Here is a 17105-nt window from a genome sequence, read left to right as displayed (position 1 = left end):
CTCTAAGGTGGGATTGGGACCTGAAAGTACGTAAAACAAAAATCATGTCTAAAAATAGACTATCCATATAGTACAAAAAGTTTTCAACCTTTCTTTTTTCAAATGTGGAACTCCAATAATTAAAACAAATAAAGACAGCTTCTGAGGTACATTTGCAGAATCATTAAGTCCCTGTAGAACTTTATTTAAAATGGAAGAAACAATACTATCCTAGGAATCTTGAATTCTGGGTTATAATTTGTAGCTCCCTTATTATCTAAGTGACTTTGGAGAAGTTAATTATTCTAGACTGAATACACTTCCTATATATATCGAGGGCTCAATTTTGTGATTCTACAACACATGCCATAAAAGTATCTAAAACAAAAACATCACTGAAACAAAAATTAATTTTTGTTTCATTTAGAGATAGCATTTAGCCATATTTTTTTCTCCTGGAGAGGTAGCTACCTAATTCTTTTAATCTGACATTTATGGTACTGCTCTCTTCTTTTCTCACACTCTTTCTTAACATGAAACTCAATGAATTATTTTATTATCTTCTTCATTTGATAGTAAGTATACATACATATCCCCAAATACAAGACAGATAACCAATTCCTTTGGAAAAGAAAAAACAGAGCACATACAATTTGCTCAGTTCATTGGTGTTCGTCTACATCCAAAGATAAGCAAGTTAGGAGATTAGTACTCAGTACTTGCATTCTCAACCAGCTTTATGTGACTTGTAATTTGCATTCTAATTAGGAACTGTTAATAGAATAAAACAGATTTTGTTAAGGTTGGCAAAAATATGTTTACTTGAATTTAACCAGTCTTGTTTGGAAGAAAGGACAGGTGCAAAACAAAGCATATAAGTCCCAGCCCTTCAGTTCACGGAGTGAATGCATGTATAAACAAACTAATCAACTGTTTCTGTAGAAAGTGCCTTTAAGTGATTTTCATCTTGTACAAGCAACTCCTGATCTTAAACCAGTATCGAATGACTACATGACCATATGTTGGACTGAAAAAGGGCCATTTGTAATTAAGAATTGAAAACTTTGTTTCAAAACCAAAAACTAATAGAAACAGAAGCCAGTTTAGAGTTTGCTGATTAAAAAACCCACATGGGGAACTAAACATTAGGAAGTTTGCATTACACACATAGTGGCTACAAATTTTATGTAGAATAGCTAATAAGTATTCAATTATGCCAAAAATGCATTATTCCCTTGCAAATAATTACTGTTAACTAATATCAGTGATGCACTATAAATATTTAATTTTAGAATTACCAGTTTTACTGTTGGATGTATCAGGATTACACTAATCTCTTGAATTCCTTGAATTTTCTGGAACAAGCCCCCCAAAACAAAAGTTAAAATATTTTGGCTGGGCACAGTGGCTCCCAGCACTTTGGGAGGCCAAAGCGGGTGGATCACTTGAGGTCAGGAGTTCAAGACCAGCCTGGCCAACATGGTGAAACCCCATCTCTACTAAATTAGCCAGGCATAAGTAGAACGTAATACAAAAATTAGCTGGGCATAGTGGCACGCGCCTGTAGTCCCAGCTACTCGGGCAGCTGAGGCGTAAGAATAGCTTGAACCTGGGAGATGGAAGTTGCAGTGAGCCAAGATTGCACCACTGCACTCCAGCCTGGGCAACAGAGCAAGGCTGTCTCAAAATAAATAAATAAATAAAAATAAATAAATAAATAAATAAATAAATAAATGTTCTTGAAGTAATTGTTCTTAGGTTTTCATTAGATGCTTCTTAGCGTAAAATCTGACACATCATTCTACAGATTAGAAATAATTAAAAAGAAGTGCAGGATTAGTAGAGGCAAGCACAGTGAAGGTAATGACAAATCACTGCTGCAAGCAGTGGAAAAAAAAAGAAAAGGAATGACATATTCTTTGTACCGTAAATTATGTGTAGAATCCAGGCTGGGTGAGGTGGCGCATGCCTGTAATCCCAGCACTTGGGGAAGCCGAGGAGGGTGGATTACCTGAGGTCAGGAGTTTGAGACCAGCCTGGCCAGCATGGTGAAACCCCGTCTCTACTAAAAATACAAAAATTAGCTGAGTGTGGTGGCAGGCACCTGTAGTCCCAGCTACGTGGAAAGCTGAGGCAGGAGGATTGCTTGAACCTGGGAGGCGGTGGTTGCAGTGAGCTAAGATTGCACCACTGCACTCCAGCCTGGGTGACAGAGTGAGACTTTGTCTCAAAAAAAAGGTGTAGAATCCTCTTTTAAAAAGATAATTATATCAGTAATAATGTATGTCTACTAAATTGTTCAAAAGTATATTAAACAAAAGAGATTTTTCCGAAACACAGAAAAGTCTCTTTTTTTTTCTTTGTTACTGAACACAAGACATGGTATGCCCCTTAATTTTCCTTTCAAAAACTTAGCAGGCCATTTATATAACAAATCACAAAAGTTAAAATAGTGTTCTGGCCACTGCTAATTCATAAAATGTTGCAATGCATTGTTCTCACCTGCTGAGGATGTTGTATGGGTTGGGAAGATGAAACCCCTGTTAAGCTACTTGAGGATGGCTGACCCTGGCTCTGCCCCTGTGCCTGAAGGAAAGAAGTGAACACAACAAATTAGAGAAGGCCTAAAGTAAGTGTATAGAGGTCAGGCTTTTGCAATGAATATTTAATCTCCTCAGAGTTTGCTTGATCAAAATGAAACATTAACCTGATTATGTATGGGAGAGGCCTCTGGGTCATCTTTTGTAAGAAAAATTTAGAGAAGGATCATACCACACAACATGTTCTGATCCCAACCCATGCAAAACCCACTGACAGTGAAAACCTAAGCTGTCAATGCTGCTCAGGCTGTAATTTTAGCTGGCTAGAATAGTCAGATTCATAATAAAATTTGTTATTAGAAATACAATAATCAGGAACAAAGTATTAATACTATCAATCTGAAATTTATCTGAAGAATTAAAGAAAGGTATTTGGTAATGCTAATTTGGTAATACTTCTTGTAGTGCCACAATGACTTTTATCAAAAGTATCCAAAAATCTGTTATCATCAACTGCTAAGTACCTAGGGCGATCATTGCTATCCAGAAGCAATCCTGCCACCCCCAGGGGGGTATTTGGCAATATGTGGAGACATTTCTGGTTGTCACAACTGAGGGAGATTGCTGCTACTAGTATTTAGGAGGTATAAACCAAGGATGTTCTAAATAGCCTACAATACATAGAACAGCCCACCACAACAAAGACTTATCCAACCTCAGATGTCAACAGTGTTGAGTCTGAGAAACCCCAACTACAGTGTTTCTCACTAGAAAGTGAGAAATGATGCAGGACTATATATAGGTATGTTAACGAAATGAAAAGGCTACCACTTTTGTCATTCCATTTCAGTTTACAAGGGGTTCCTTAAAGCTTACATGGATATAATATCACATTCCACTGCAGCTTAACTATTATAAGTATCGATTCCTTCTGTAGTATGTCTATAAATTAACTACCTGGTATTTTTTACTTTGGAAAGTCTAAAGGATAATTACTGGCAATACATTAATATTTATAATAGGGGCTGCAACTTGAATACTGATGTGAATATACTGCATGCCCATGTATAGCTGTCAAGCTTCTGGATCTTTTTGTGTCTTAGTACAGCGCTAAATAATTGATAATTTGTGCACATTTTGGGAGCTGTTTATGCTCCTGATGAGGGAAGAACATAGGAAGAAAGTAGGAAGAACAACACATAGTACTTTATGTAGGATATCCAAATGTCTTCAATATATAACTGCATAGTCTTCTATGTAGATTTTATAAGATGTACACATTTGATAAAATATACCAAATGAATATATGAAACAGTAAACACTGACTGTACTTTTGAATTCTATTACATTCATTACATTGTCTTTATTTGCTAAGTGTGTATATGCTCATACACATAAATAACTAAAATTAAATTTGTTGAGGAAAATACAAGGCCTAAGATGTCTACTGTTCCTTAGCTTGCAACATATCAAATTCTTATAACAAAAAAAAAAGCCCACCACTCACTAGATTGCTAGTTGCTAAAAATTAGAATCAGTCCTTAATTTTATGAATTAGCATTTTATTTGGACATATAATAATACACAGCAACTTGCTTGACTGATGCCATTTTAAAAAGGCATTTTCATTTGTTAAGGCAAATTCCTAAACTGTTTCCTTTTCTATCTTTTTTTATTCCCATGATATACTTTGTCTTTTTAGATCCTTCGACACTAATGAAAATTCTGTGTATTATTAATATTACTCCAAAAACAGCATTCCCTATTTTCCATGTTTTATATTTTATAGAAAAAAAATTTATCCTATTTTTTAAAAACTTGTTTGGAGGAAGAAAGTAATACTTAAGATTTGTATTCCTAAATAATGCTGGGTCAACCATACATTACATACACTTGCATTTTCACTACTGGTTGAAAATAACGTGCATAGGATAGAAGTCGTGATTGCGATGAATGACTAAAATTCTAGTTTTTGTGTTTTTTCCACTGGTTTTCACATATAATAGGTAAATCAGGTAGCTTCTCTCATATTTTGTTTTTAAATACATATATGTAGTTCACAACCCCCCAAAGATGGGGAAACTCTACTGATAAAATTAAACAATATTTCTCCAAAATCCATGATTCAGGGAAATGAGGAATAGAAAATTTAAATGTTATGGTGCAAAGTAGGGTAGTTTAAAATAATTGTGGAAGTTTTCCTATAACCTGTGGATGAAGTGCAGATCCTCCTGAAGAAAATGAGGCAGTTAAGACCTGCTGAGATGTGGTTCCTTGGGGGAAACAGAAGAAAAGTGGGGATTCTTGTAACACTGTCTGAGGCAGATGGATAAAGGGCATTGAGACGTCAGAGCCAAAAGGTGCAGCTGCTCCCCCTGTAGGGGGAGGTGACTGAAAATCACTGGGGTCTGAAGAAGTGATTTGTGAGGAATCACTGGAATATTCTGGGCTTCCTATTGGCCAGTTCTGTCCGATAGGCTCTACCACAGAAACGGTCAATTCTGGGGCATGGTAATTATGCTTTTCTTCAGTCACAGGCTGCAAGTAGCCATGTAATCCAACTGATTGAGGAGGCAGTTCTTCTTGATTCAAGTCCACTGCAACCTGCCGATTTCGGTAAACACGCTGAGGTAAAATTCCACCTCCTTCTCCTGAAGAGGAGCTTGGTGTGTGAACATGAAATTCAAATACACAGTTGCTTCTGCTCTCATTGTTATGAGTTAACACAGCAGGCGCAGAATGAGGAACAAAGACAGGGTGAAATTTCAAACGTGTAGCATCTGTACTGATAGGTGCAGAAATACTAGAGAGGGGAGATCCCAGACTCAATCCAGAATCTAATCTTAGATTCTGAAGGTGTCCTACCAGGAAAGCCTGTCCAGATGGAAATTCAAAGACAGAACTTGAAGTAGGGCCCCCTTGTACTGGCTTCTGTTCAGGTATCTGTTTCATAGGACTTGACAGTACTGATGAGTTGTATGGAATGCCCTCATACTGTTCTGCCACCCGGGCCTGGTAATGTACCCCAGCTACATACACTGCTTCCTGAGGAATAAAATAGTGAGCTTCTTCTGGAAGTACTAGTCCAGGTCTATAGTCACTGTAAACTTGAGATGGTTCAAACATAGGATGGACCTGTATCTCACATGACTCTCCAGTTACTCTACTGGCTGTAGTACCCAACATAACTACGGCCTCTGGTGTCCAGTTAGTTGGGCTGCCACCAGGTGGAAGAAGACTTTGGCCAACAGTCCTCAGCAGGGGTTGGAAGTGGTGAGTTTGGGCTTCCAGGAAGGAGGTGCTCTTACGCCGCTGGGAAATGGCTACTTTCGGTGGGCAGGTGGGAGGTGGTGAAAAAGAAACTGGACGTTCATGAATAGTTGGGAAAAATATCTGTGATTCTGGGTATGTTGGGGTCCCCCCACACGGATGCGCCATGGACTGAGGCTGTATCAACATGAATAAGACAAGTAATTCATACATTCATATGTGAAATTACATCAGACATGCACAACTGGGTAGTTCTGTGTAACCCTATGAAATGGTTACACTAAATTTATAATTAATAAATAAATAACAATGCTTCTGGAAATTATGTGCATAGTAAAAACCCATTAAATACATCCAGGGCCAATGAAATCAATCTGTGGGCTCTTTGCTTTAGAAAAGAGCTGCTTTTCCATAACTTTCCTCTCTCAAAGGAAATGGAAGAATTAAACTTTGTAAGTACTTATTTCGTTTTTACCCACACTTAAAAAGTTCACTCTTAAGCATTAATGTAAATTACATCAACAAAAAAAGAGTTAAAGGAAGAGTAGGAACTAAAACAAGGCATAAAAGCCCGACTAGTTCTATACTGTAAGAAGTGTGCTTTAATTTAAACTATTGAACTAACTTTCCCTATATTCTTATTACCCTGTGATATGTTAGAGGCCTTCAGTTTTATTTTCTTATCAATTAATAGCATGCCTTCTAACCAGAAATCAGAAGAGATTTTTGGTGGATAGTAAAAGATATATAATTTGACTAGTGACAGTAATGTCTTTCTCCTCTCTCTCCCAAACTAGATGATTAATAGTTTTATTATATTTTTACTACATGAAACATGTTACAGAGTTAAATCACAAAATGTCCATTTTTCTGATCATAAATAAGAGTTGCATAACCATGAAATTTCTTTTTTCTTTTTTTTGAGATGGAGTCTTCCTCTTTCGCCCAGGCTGGAGTGCAGTGACAATCTTGGCTTACTGCAACCTCCGCCTCCTGGGTTCAAGGGATTCTCCTGCCTCAGCCTCCCAAGTAGCTGGGACTATACGCGTGCGCCACCGCACCCAGCTAATTTTTGTATTTTTAGTAGAGACACATTTCGCCATGTTGGCCAGGCTGGTCTCGAACTCCTGACCTCAGGTGATCTGCTCACTTCGGCCTCCCAAAGTGCTAGGATTACAGGCGTGAGCCACTGCGCCCGGCCGTAACCATGAATTTTCTGATTCTGACATCCTGGTGTTCTAATCAACTGAAAAGGGTAATATAAATGACAGCCAATTTTATTTGATAGCACTTTTTATTCTAGAAGCAGTTCTAGATTTAAGACTAAATTTAGGAACACAGCTTGCCAAATGCAAACAATATACACTATAATAATTCACTACCCGCTGGGCGCGGTGGCTCACGCCTGTAATCCCAGCACTGTGGGAGGCTGAAGGGGGTGGATCACAAGGTCAGGAGATCGAGACCATCCTGGCCAAACATGGTGAAACCCATCTCTACTAAAATACAAAAATTAGCTGGGTGTGGTGGCATGCGCCTGTAGTCCTAGCTACTCGGGAGGCTGAGGCAGGAGAATCACTTGAACCCAGCAGGCGGAGGTTGCCGTGAGTCGAGATCGTGCCACTGCACTCCAGCCTGGCGACAGAGCGAGATTCCATCTCCAAAACATAAATAAATAAGTAAATAATAGTAAGAATTCACTATCACAGCCTCCCCTTTTTAAAAGAATTCAGTTTCATTCTTCCATAGGGAAGATCCTTATCGAGCTGGCAAAGTAGATCAACTGTTCACAATAGCTAAAAGAGGATTTCTATTTTCAGTCAGAATGCTCATTTTATTGTTATTTACTCATGGTATGTCTCAAAGCCATAACACTGTACAGTTCTTCATTCTCCTAAGTAAAAATCTGAAAATTCTGGGGTTGCTAGTTCAGAAAGTTAACTATATTCTTTATTTGGAAAAGCAGCAGCAAGGACCCACATGCTTAAAATAATTTTATAAGACAGATCTTTTATAAACATTAATGGAGCCAAAGAAAGTCATACATACTATATATGCATCTAATGCATTCATTAGAGCTACAGTCCCACCTTAGGTTGAAACCTAAGGAAAAAATACTTCCATGGGGGAACATTACGTAGTTCTTTGGTTTGCTGATACATCATCTTACATAAATGATTAAATTAAAATAAATGTTCACTCCAAGGTTATTCTTTGCTGACTAAGGTCATTAAAAAAAAAAAAAGGACTCATCCAGTTTTATTAGTGTCTCCTTAGAATAAAGTGAGGAGAAAAAATGTTTGGGTAATGTTTGATAAAATTTGCTTTTGATTAAGGCAATAACTTTAAAATTAATGCTTTTAAAACTAGAATATGAAAATGAAAGAATTTTTATGTCGATAGGAAACAGGAAGATATAATAAAAGGTAAATTTTATTGGACACATGCTGGTATGTGCCAAGGACATTATAGGTATTCTCTCTCATTACCTCCTTGCTTTTTATTCCCCCTTAAAGCCTTATTACAAAAAAGTTTCCTATAGGAATAACTGGTATCCTAGAAGCATAATATAACCAAGTTTAGTCCTGTTCTTTATTCAATTTTAATTAAAATTCTTGTTGCCTGGATGTATTCATTGGTAATAATTGTTCATTTGTCAGAAGTTTACAGTTACATACAGTACTGACAAAGAGGGAAGGCAGGCTGGAGCGTCGGTGCTTGCGCTGAGAGGCAGAGTGCATAGGCAGGACACTCTCCAATGCTTTAGAAAGCTTTTCGGCAAAAGTTTCCTCAGGGGCAGTCCGAAGGAGGGAAGGAGAAAGAGGTGCAGACAGCACTGGTGGCGGGGTGGAAGGAGCACTGGGAGAGATGCGGGACAGAGAGGGAACAGCAGAAAGATGGGGAACACAAACCGACATGCTACGGCCACGACGAGGCTAAACAGAAAACAAACACACACATGAAAAACACAGTACTTTGAAAACAAAATAAACAAAAGTACAATGATAACAGGGCATAGTTGCATGAAGAAATGTTCCATCCTCTCCCAATTCCACAAAGTCAGTTTTTTTTTGAGGAGAGCTATAACTCAACATAGCACATCTGACAGATCACAACTATTCACAACTATTCTGCGTTGTCAGTCAAGTACAGGTTGTTTTAATGAATGATCATGATAATGATCAGTTATCATGCTAAATATTCTGAAATAACACCAAGTGTTACAAGTGTATGAATTTAAGAATGACCAACTGACTGAAGGGTGCAGACAGGGAAAACAATGAATATTAGCTTGCAACTTTGGCCAACTTAAGATTCAACAAGAATGAATTCTATTAGTTCAAAGTACATTAAAAGATACAGAGAATTTTAAGATTGGATTATTTTGCAAGAGCTCTGGAAACCTCAGAAAAAGATTCTCATTTCTATTTTAGAAGACATGAGATGGAAAGTTGTTGGCTCACAGTATTTCTTATACTTGCCACTCTTTATTTGTAAAGGTAAAAAAGTCATGATCTACTAGGAAAAAGTTTAGCTTTCTAGAAGAAATTCACAACTGGATATAGGAAATATTTTGCACTTTTACAAAGTAATCAACGGGAGAATATCTTCAATCTGAATCTCTAAATAATAATTTAGGCCGGGCGTCGTGGCTCACACCTGTAATCCTGGCACTTTGGGAGGCCGAGGCAGGTGGATCACTTCAGGTCAGGAGCTCAAGACCAGCCTAGCCAACACGGTGAAACTGTGTCTCTACTAAAAAAAATACAAAAATTAGCTGGGCATGGTGATGGGTGCCTGTAATCTTAGCTATTAGGGAGGCTGAGGCAGGAGAATCACTTGAACCCAGGAGGTGAAAGTTGCAGTGAGCCAAGATCACGCCACTGTATTCCCACCTGGGAGACAGAGTGAGACGCTGTCAAAAAAAAAAAAAAAAAAAAAACTTAAAAAAAATGTTCAGGCACAGGGTTTAATACAGCTATAAGGCAGTATGATCAATACTATAATGGTTGCCTTGAATAAGACTGATATTTTCTTTTTAGATGTTGTGAACTATGAAACTAAGTTTTCATTTCCAAAACTTGGCTGTGTAGAATGCTTTGGGCCAAATCTGTGGCCCACCAATAGCAAGTATTTACATATCATCACATGATTATTTAGTTTCATTCCTGTTTTGATTTCTCTCTAGCCTTATTTCTTTTATTCTAATTTCTAAAATTTCACTTATAATCTGTCCATATTATTGTAAGCCACATTCCTGAAATGAGACAAGAATAGAATTAGACAAATTTTTAAATTCTCAATATTTAATAATTCTTCATAATACCTCCATAGAATATTGTCATTAAAAAGCAAGAACGTCTGCTTTTAGAGCATCAATAAATATAGCTAGATTAATGGCTCAAATAATATCTTCATGTCATTCTACTTGCTTTCTAAAATAGAGACCTAATGCTCCCCCATGATGAGTATAGACAAGAGAAAATTAAAAAAAAAAGTTTTAGCAAAATCTAGTTATAATAATCCAGAAAAAAATCAATTAAAGGTAGAAATTGGCAAGAAATGCTGACAAGTAATATTTGTCAACACAGAAATATATTTTCTGTGCAGTCTTTATAAAGTTCTTCTATTCTACCCTCACTTAATTATTTTAAAGACAGAAAGTAGATTGTTTTAAAAAGTTAGTATATTAGTTGTTTTTTATTTGTGTTACTGTGGCCATTCATTTTGAGACCTAGCCAAAGCAGGATTAAACGGACTCTGAAACAAATGAACATCTTTTATTCCAAGCTGTAGGATAAAAAATCAGAACAAGCAGAAGTATTTTCTTAACAGAGAAAGATTTTCATTTAAAGAAGAGCAAGAATTCCACAAAGTTTAGATTAAAAGCTTTCTGAGAAGGGGAAAATCTGTCTGCTTAAAGATCTCACTAAACAAGTGCTATACAGTGACAAGTTACTTATTTTCTAATACCTTTCAGAGGCAGATGACGTATTTTATTTTCCTCTGAGGTCAACAAAAGAAATGGGGTATTTCTGATGATCTACTTTAACATTCTCTATATGAGAAACAAGAGTGTCTAATGTAAAACATAGGATAATTGTGTGTGTGTGTATGTGTATACGAGCATAAAATGTTTCAGGAAATAATTTCTATAAGTTGATTCTGAAAATAAATCAGTAATAAAACAGTTACCAACTAAAGGGAAAAAGCAAAAGAACATATACTGGGGAAGGAACTTGTGTCCAACACAGACTTTAAAAGGCAGGAACACACACAGCAACTGATGATTAACTCAACACAAGCGCTAAATTCAACAGTCATTCAAATAAAGGATTCCCTCAATCTAGAGTACTCACATGCAGCATTCTATAATGGTTTGAAGGTCTTACCTGTGTTTTGTACAATAGGGAATCTTACAGGAAATACTTAGTAATCATTTTAACAAGCTTTTGAAAAACTCTCCTTGCCCCACCCGCAAAACATTTGTATGTCCAGCTTTTGTTGCTGTGAATAGTTTCAACATCTTAAGTGCTAAAGAGAGCATTACCTTTAGTAAAAATGCAGACTAATCTAAATCTTGCACATAGCTGCTTCATGTAGGCAGTTCAGCTAATGCCCACACATTAATGTCTATATCCTACTCTAACTCTATAATAAGGCTTTAGAGATACAGCATTTTATATTTTCTACTTCAGACTCATACTGCTACTTGGTTTGTACAAAGAATTTTAATTTAGCAGACTATCCATTGGCTCTCATTGTAGTATTACATGCTCTTAAGCATTTACTTACCACACTTGAGGGTGGATATACCCCATGGGGCTGAGATTGTGCTTGGACAGTAGAAGGTATATGCCCTGGGACTGTGCCTGTAGAATGTGCCTGTTCATGTTGGGAACCATATGAAACTGTCTGTTGGCTGCTCACTCGAGATTCTGTGAAGACAGAGGATCCCTGACCACTGTCAACCGTCCCATCAGCTGAAGGAAAAATGAATCGCCAAAAAAAAGAGAGAGAGAAAGACAAATCACAAAATGGAGGTTCACATTTCTCATATTTAGACCCATTATATTAGGGATAACTAGTTATTCCTTGCACAGATTTGAACTAAATAAAAAATGAATTGTAGCCATATTCAGTAATTTCTATATTTAAATGAGGAATCCATATGGCTATCACAGAATCTTACCACCTGAGGAGTAAGGGAAACAGCATGAAACACTATAAGCCTTAAATTTGACACAACTTTCAAAGTCTTAGTTATGGAGGCCAGGAGGTTCTCAGTATTAAACAAGTAATTAAATTAATAACCAGTGTTCTCATTAGTTTTTAGTCTATATACCATTCAGCTTTGCTAAAAGAGCTCAACCAGACTGATGGGTTCAATTTTAGTAGCCAAGCTTGTTCATTCTTCATTATTAATTCTATTTTATTTAAATAAATTGTGAAAAGTAGAAATCTACAAATTGAAACCTCCAAGATGTTGAAGCTTATAAAATTATTTTGTATCCTAATCACATTTCCTTACCACCCCATCCTTCTATTCTCCTAGTCACAGATATAAGAATAAAGAGAAGCTAGACGACAACCATTTCAAATTTTGTATAATAGTAGGATTCATAATTCAAAACCAAAAAGCCAGTGCAAAATAACAAGAAGCTAAAAAAACCAATTAGGAGAATCATTAGCCTATCTGTCCACTTCCCAAGATACGTACATAACACAGATATACTGGGTTGCTGGTACTGTAGTTGTTGATGTTGATCTGCCTCAGGTTCTTCAGGTTCTACTTGTGTAGAAACTGAAGCTGAAGTGGTAGAAGCAGTAGGTATGCCGGTGCTAGCAGAAGGGAGCTGCTTGATTCCTGTCTGGGAAGCACTGGATTGTTCTACCTGCTGTTTGAGACTGCTCTCTTCCTGCTTTTTTTTTTCTTGCTCCTCCCGTACCAACTGCCGCTGCTCTCGTTTCCTCTTAATTAATGATACTCTGTCTTTGATAGCTTTAGCCATGGTCTTGTGATCACCTTCACAGACATACCCAGACTCTACCTACAGAATAAAAGGGTAAATTAAGCAGTAGTATATTGAAAGAAAACAACACCCCCCACCACCACCCCCTGCCAAAAAAAAAAAGGCATTGTAAAAAAAAGTAGAGAAGAGGAGGAAGAAAGAATTCTCTCAGGACTGGCCTTAACCGAACTGTAAAATCTGCATTATGCATTTCCCTACCATCTTTGTAGATACTTGAGGGGTGGGTACCACCATTTTTGCAGAAACTCGAAGGGTAGGTATACCTTCACTCCTTATAACAAACAACGAAACAATAGGGCAACTAAAACCTCAGTTCCTAAACCAAGTAAGGTACTCTGTTCTATTCACTGTATTTCCCCCTCACACGTAACCACTAACATTAACCTGTGTTGATTTAACTTTCTTTTACAAGGCAACTACTTAATCTGGTAAAACAACTGTGGTACGAATATGAAGATTTAACACTGCTCCTCCCCTCCAAAAAAGCAAAAAAGCTCAGACAATACAAACAGCTAACAATTAAACATAAGTAACTCATACCTGATCTCTTCTCAGAGGCAACTACCACTTTTGACTGGTTCTTATAAATCCGAGTAGAGATATTCTGAGTTATCTTTCCATAATAATCAGCTATTTGGGGCACTATGGCAAGCATAAATTTGGGGAAGGGTTTCCTTATGGAAGAGTGATCTTTTAGACATACTTCAAATAATAATACATCAAAGGCTTCCTACTAGTACTTGATCAGGAAAACTCTCTTCAAAGTAAAAACAATTCATGGTCCTATGTCTGTTTATAGAGTTCATCCAGATAACTGATCAAAGGCTAATGTACCAATATGTAGAAACATAACTTGTCATTCTTAATGAATGATGCTTATACAAACTGGGAGTCACTCAATCTTACAGACTTTTCAAAATGACTTCGGAATGCATTCTACTAGTTCTACCTATCTATCTCATCTATCTATCCCTATGTATATATATATATCTACATATTTTCTCAAAAATAACTTTTGGCCGGGCGAAGTGGCTCACACCTGTACTCCCAGCACTTTGGGAGGCTGAGGTGAGATGATCACTTGAGATAAGGAGTTCGAGACAAGCCTGGCCAACATGGTGAAACCCTGTCTATACTAAAAATACAAAAATTAGTCAGGTGTGGTGGCACGTCCCTATGGTCCCAGCTTCTCAGCAGGCTAAGGCAGAAGGATTGCTTGAGTTCAGGAGTTTAAGGCTGCAGTAAGCTATGATTATCAGGCCACTGCACTCCAGCCTGGTGACAGAGCAAGACTCTGTCTCTCTCTCCACCAAAAAAAAAAAAAAATTACTTTTAAAAAGGACTATAAAATCTAACACCCATTATAAAAGCAATACAAAGAAGTTTAAAAAAAAAACTGCACACACGCGCACACACACACACACACACACACACACACACACACACACACACACACAGGAAAATCCCACTAATCAAAGATAACTTTTAGGGCCATCACAATTTTATGCCAATGGGATATGCCACACACGGCACTTCATCAACTGCTTTTTTGCTTAATGATAGTATTGATATATATAAGTCTAAATCAATTTTAAAATGGCTAGTTAATATCAATTTACCATTTCTTGTGCAACATCTTCTGGGACATCTCTCTCTAAATCAAAAGAAAACTCAATAGCTTCATTATCTTTGTATTTTCCCTTTAATTTCTTAATATCTTCAATACGTAGCCATAATTTTATGGCTATTTTTTCTCCATCGTCTTCTTCTGCTAATTCTACCCGTACTCCTGTTTCCTCTTGGAAGAAGGCATGGTTCAAAAGGTCTTTGATGGAATATCTTCCAAAGAGAGGGAAAAGAAAAGGAACAAAAATAAAACACCATTAGTTTGAAAAAATAATTTTCAAATGTGGCCAATTATTGTTATTCACAGAAGAAAAAAATGGGAAAAAATACAGGGGAAAGTATAACTCATTTTTACATTGCTGAATTTGAAGGGTGCCTACAGAGGTTTACTCTGAAGTTATAAAACATCATAACAATCTCATTCATGAATAAGAGCTGATAGTGATAATTTTTAAATCCAGTGATCTCATTAGTAATAGTATACTAGTAATGGTGAGCTAACACAATTGGCTCTATTAAAGCTTCAAAATACCACATGATCATTTATATAGCATTTTATAAGTAACACAAATCTTCATATTTATGATCTTGTCTGACCAACACCCAATTCAATATCATCTCCTGATTATTAGGAAATGGAGGCCCAGAAAGGTTGAGAATCTTGCTCACAGTTATAAAAGCTGTAAATGCTGAAACAGAAACTAGAAAATAAATATTTTTGTTTCTAGTTTGGTACTTTCTACCACAGCAAGCTTTATTTACACCAGTAAGTTCTCTTAATTCCTTGTTCAATAATTTGTGTACTGGGCAAGCAGAAGCCTGATTGTGAAACAATCTTAAGATAAAATGGTGTCAATATGCCAATCATCTAATAAACTGCTCCATCAAGAGTTGAAACAGGCTGGGCGCAGTGGCTCACACCTGTAATCCCAGTACTTTGGGAGGCCAAGGTGGGTGGTTCACCTCAGGTCAGGAGTCCGCAACCCGCCTGACCAATATGGTGAAACCCTGTCTCTACTAAAAATACAAAAATTAGCCAGGTGCGGTGATGTGCGTCTGTAGTCCCAGCTACTCAGGAGGCTGAGACAGGAGAATTGCTTGAACCTGGAAGGCAGAGGTTGCAGTAAGCTGAGACTATGCCACTGTACTCCAGCCTAGGCGACGTGACAAGACTGTGTCCAAAAAAAAAAGAGTTGAAACAAACATTCCTTTGTTTATAGTAAAAAGTTCTTAAAGAGATTTAAGTACCCAGCATATATAAAAATGAAAACTCAAACTAAATTTTTACTTAATAAAGGCTTAAAAACCATGAAGTTAAGCTCTTCTAAATAACGATGTTATAAAAAGAACGAGACTGGAGAGGTGAAAAGATGGAATTCTTTAATTCGGTTGATATATCTGATAGCTCTCATTCTTCAAGTGGTAGATTATGCTCAATTTGCAATTTATATTTGTACTAGCTGGTCTCCTTTTTCTTTTTTGGAGGATGGAAGGGGGTGGCAAAGATAGACTGTTTTTCAAAAACAGACACTGGACCTTCGCCATGCCTAACGGGTAATGAATCAGCTATATGGCAGATCAGATACTTGCCACTCCTCTAAGAAAAGTCCTCTGTTAGTACAAATGACTAAGCCACATCTCTTTCCAACCCCTGGGCGAAGTCTTCTCTTTTTACTCAAGGAATTTTGAAGTTTTGCTCTTCTTCAATTCTGGTGTAAGGACGGCAAATCAGACCTGTAATAGCTGAGCTGACTTTAAAGAGCCAAAGTTTTATTTCACCACTTAGAATTCAATGGTAAAGGACTAACAAAAGATTTCCTGTGTTAGATATTAAACTCTTTTTTGAGTTTTATAAATCATGCTGATGTTTTAAGTAAGCAGTTCTCATGGAATGTAGCTATGTTTATGGTGGTTCTGGTTTACTGAAACTCTACCAAACCATATTTTTACAGTGTTCCAGTATATCAAATCTGAATAACCAGAATGAACAAAACCCTACCTTTAAAAATGTTACAGGCACAAATAGAGAAACCAATCACAAATATTAAATACACCGTAGAATGAGTGTTGTACTCAAAGCACATTACTTTTTAGGTTTTGTTCAAGTATCACCCAGATCAAAAGAGGCAACTTACCTTTCATCTTTGTTTTGTCGTATGCATCCTTCAATAATTTCCTTCACTTCAGGAATTGCTACTTTGTCAAAACTGGCTGGCTTCACCCCCTGAAAACCATAAACAGAAATACATTAATAAAAGTAGGGCCTTTGAACTTTGTTTTTTAAATTTCCAGTTAAGGTTCTTTTAGGTTCCTTTCTTACTATCCCGGCTTTTTTTCTGACTTGCCTGCAGGAGTTGGTCATGCAGTGTCACAGTTGGGTAGTGACAACTTAGCTCTTCACAAGAAAACATGGAACAGTGACAGTGGGGTCACTTACTTCCGTATGTGACAATGAAAAAATTTAGGCAGATGTTAATATCTTCTGCTGTGTTTCAAGTAAAGGAATTTATTGCCTAAAAAAGAAAGCTGAATGTTCTAATTGGTTAGAAGATCTTTTGTTCAACCTTGTTCCCTAAACACATCAATCAATACAGCATTTAACTATTTTGAACACTGAACCCATGTGTGGGCATGAATTCACATGCTTAGTTTGGCA

At 37.0% G+C, this 17105-nt stretch overlaps 1 protein-coding gene across 33 annotated transcripts in view; it reads right to left on the bottom strand.

Annotated features, from left to right (window-relative positions):
* WNK1 (WNK lysine deficient protein kinase 1) overlaps positions 1-17105 on the bottom strand; it is a 158802-nt gene that overhangs the window by 37631 nt on the left and 104066 nt on the right. For 17 of the 33 annotated variants that reach the window (XM_055357484.2, XM_055357488.2, XM_055357487.2 and 14 more), the window contains exons 5-10: positions 16585-16673; positions 14443-14662; positions 12511-12841; positions 11586-11773; positions 4728-5966; positions 2482-2565 (exon numbers count right to left, since the gene is read on the bottom strand). In XM_055357484.2, the coding sequence (XP_055213459.1) occupies positions 2482-2565; positions 4728-5966; positions 11586-11773; positions 12511-12841; positions 14443-14662; positions 16585-16673 (2151 nt within the window). The remainder of the gene's footprint in view (positions 1-2481; positions 2566-4727; positions 5967-11585; positions 11774-12510; positions 12842-14442; positions 14663-16584; positions 16674-17105) is intronic. The other 16 variants (XM_019038386.4, XM_019038397.4, XM_019038400.4 and 13 more) reach the window with 2 other exon arrangements.

This window comes from Gorilla gorilla, chromosome 10, assembly GCF_029281585.2.
Source record: "Gorilla gorilla gorilla isolate KB3781 chromosome 10, NHGRI_mGorGor1-v2.1_pri, whole genome shotgun sequence".
NCBI classification, from domain to species: Eukaryota; Metazoa; Chordata; class Mammalia; order Primates; family Hominidae; genus Gorilla; species Gorilla gorilla.
This window is presented reverse-complemented; position numbering and strand designations above follow the sequence as displayed.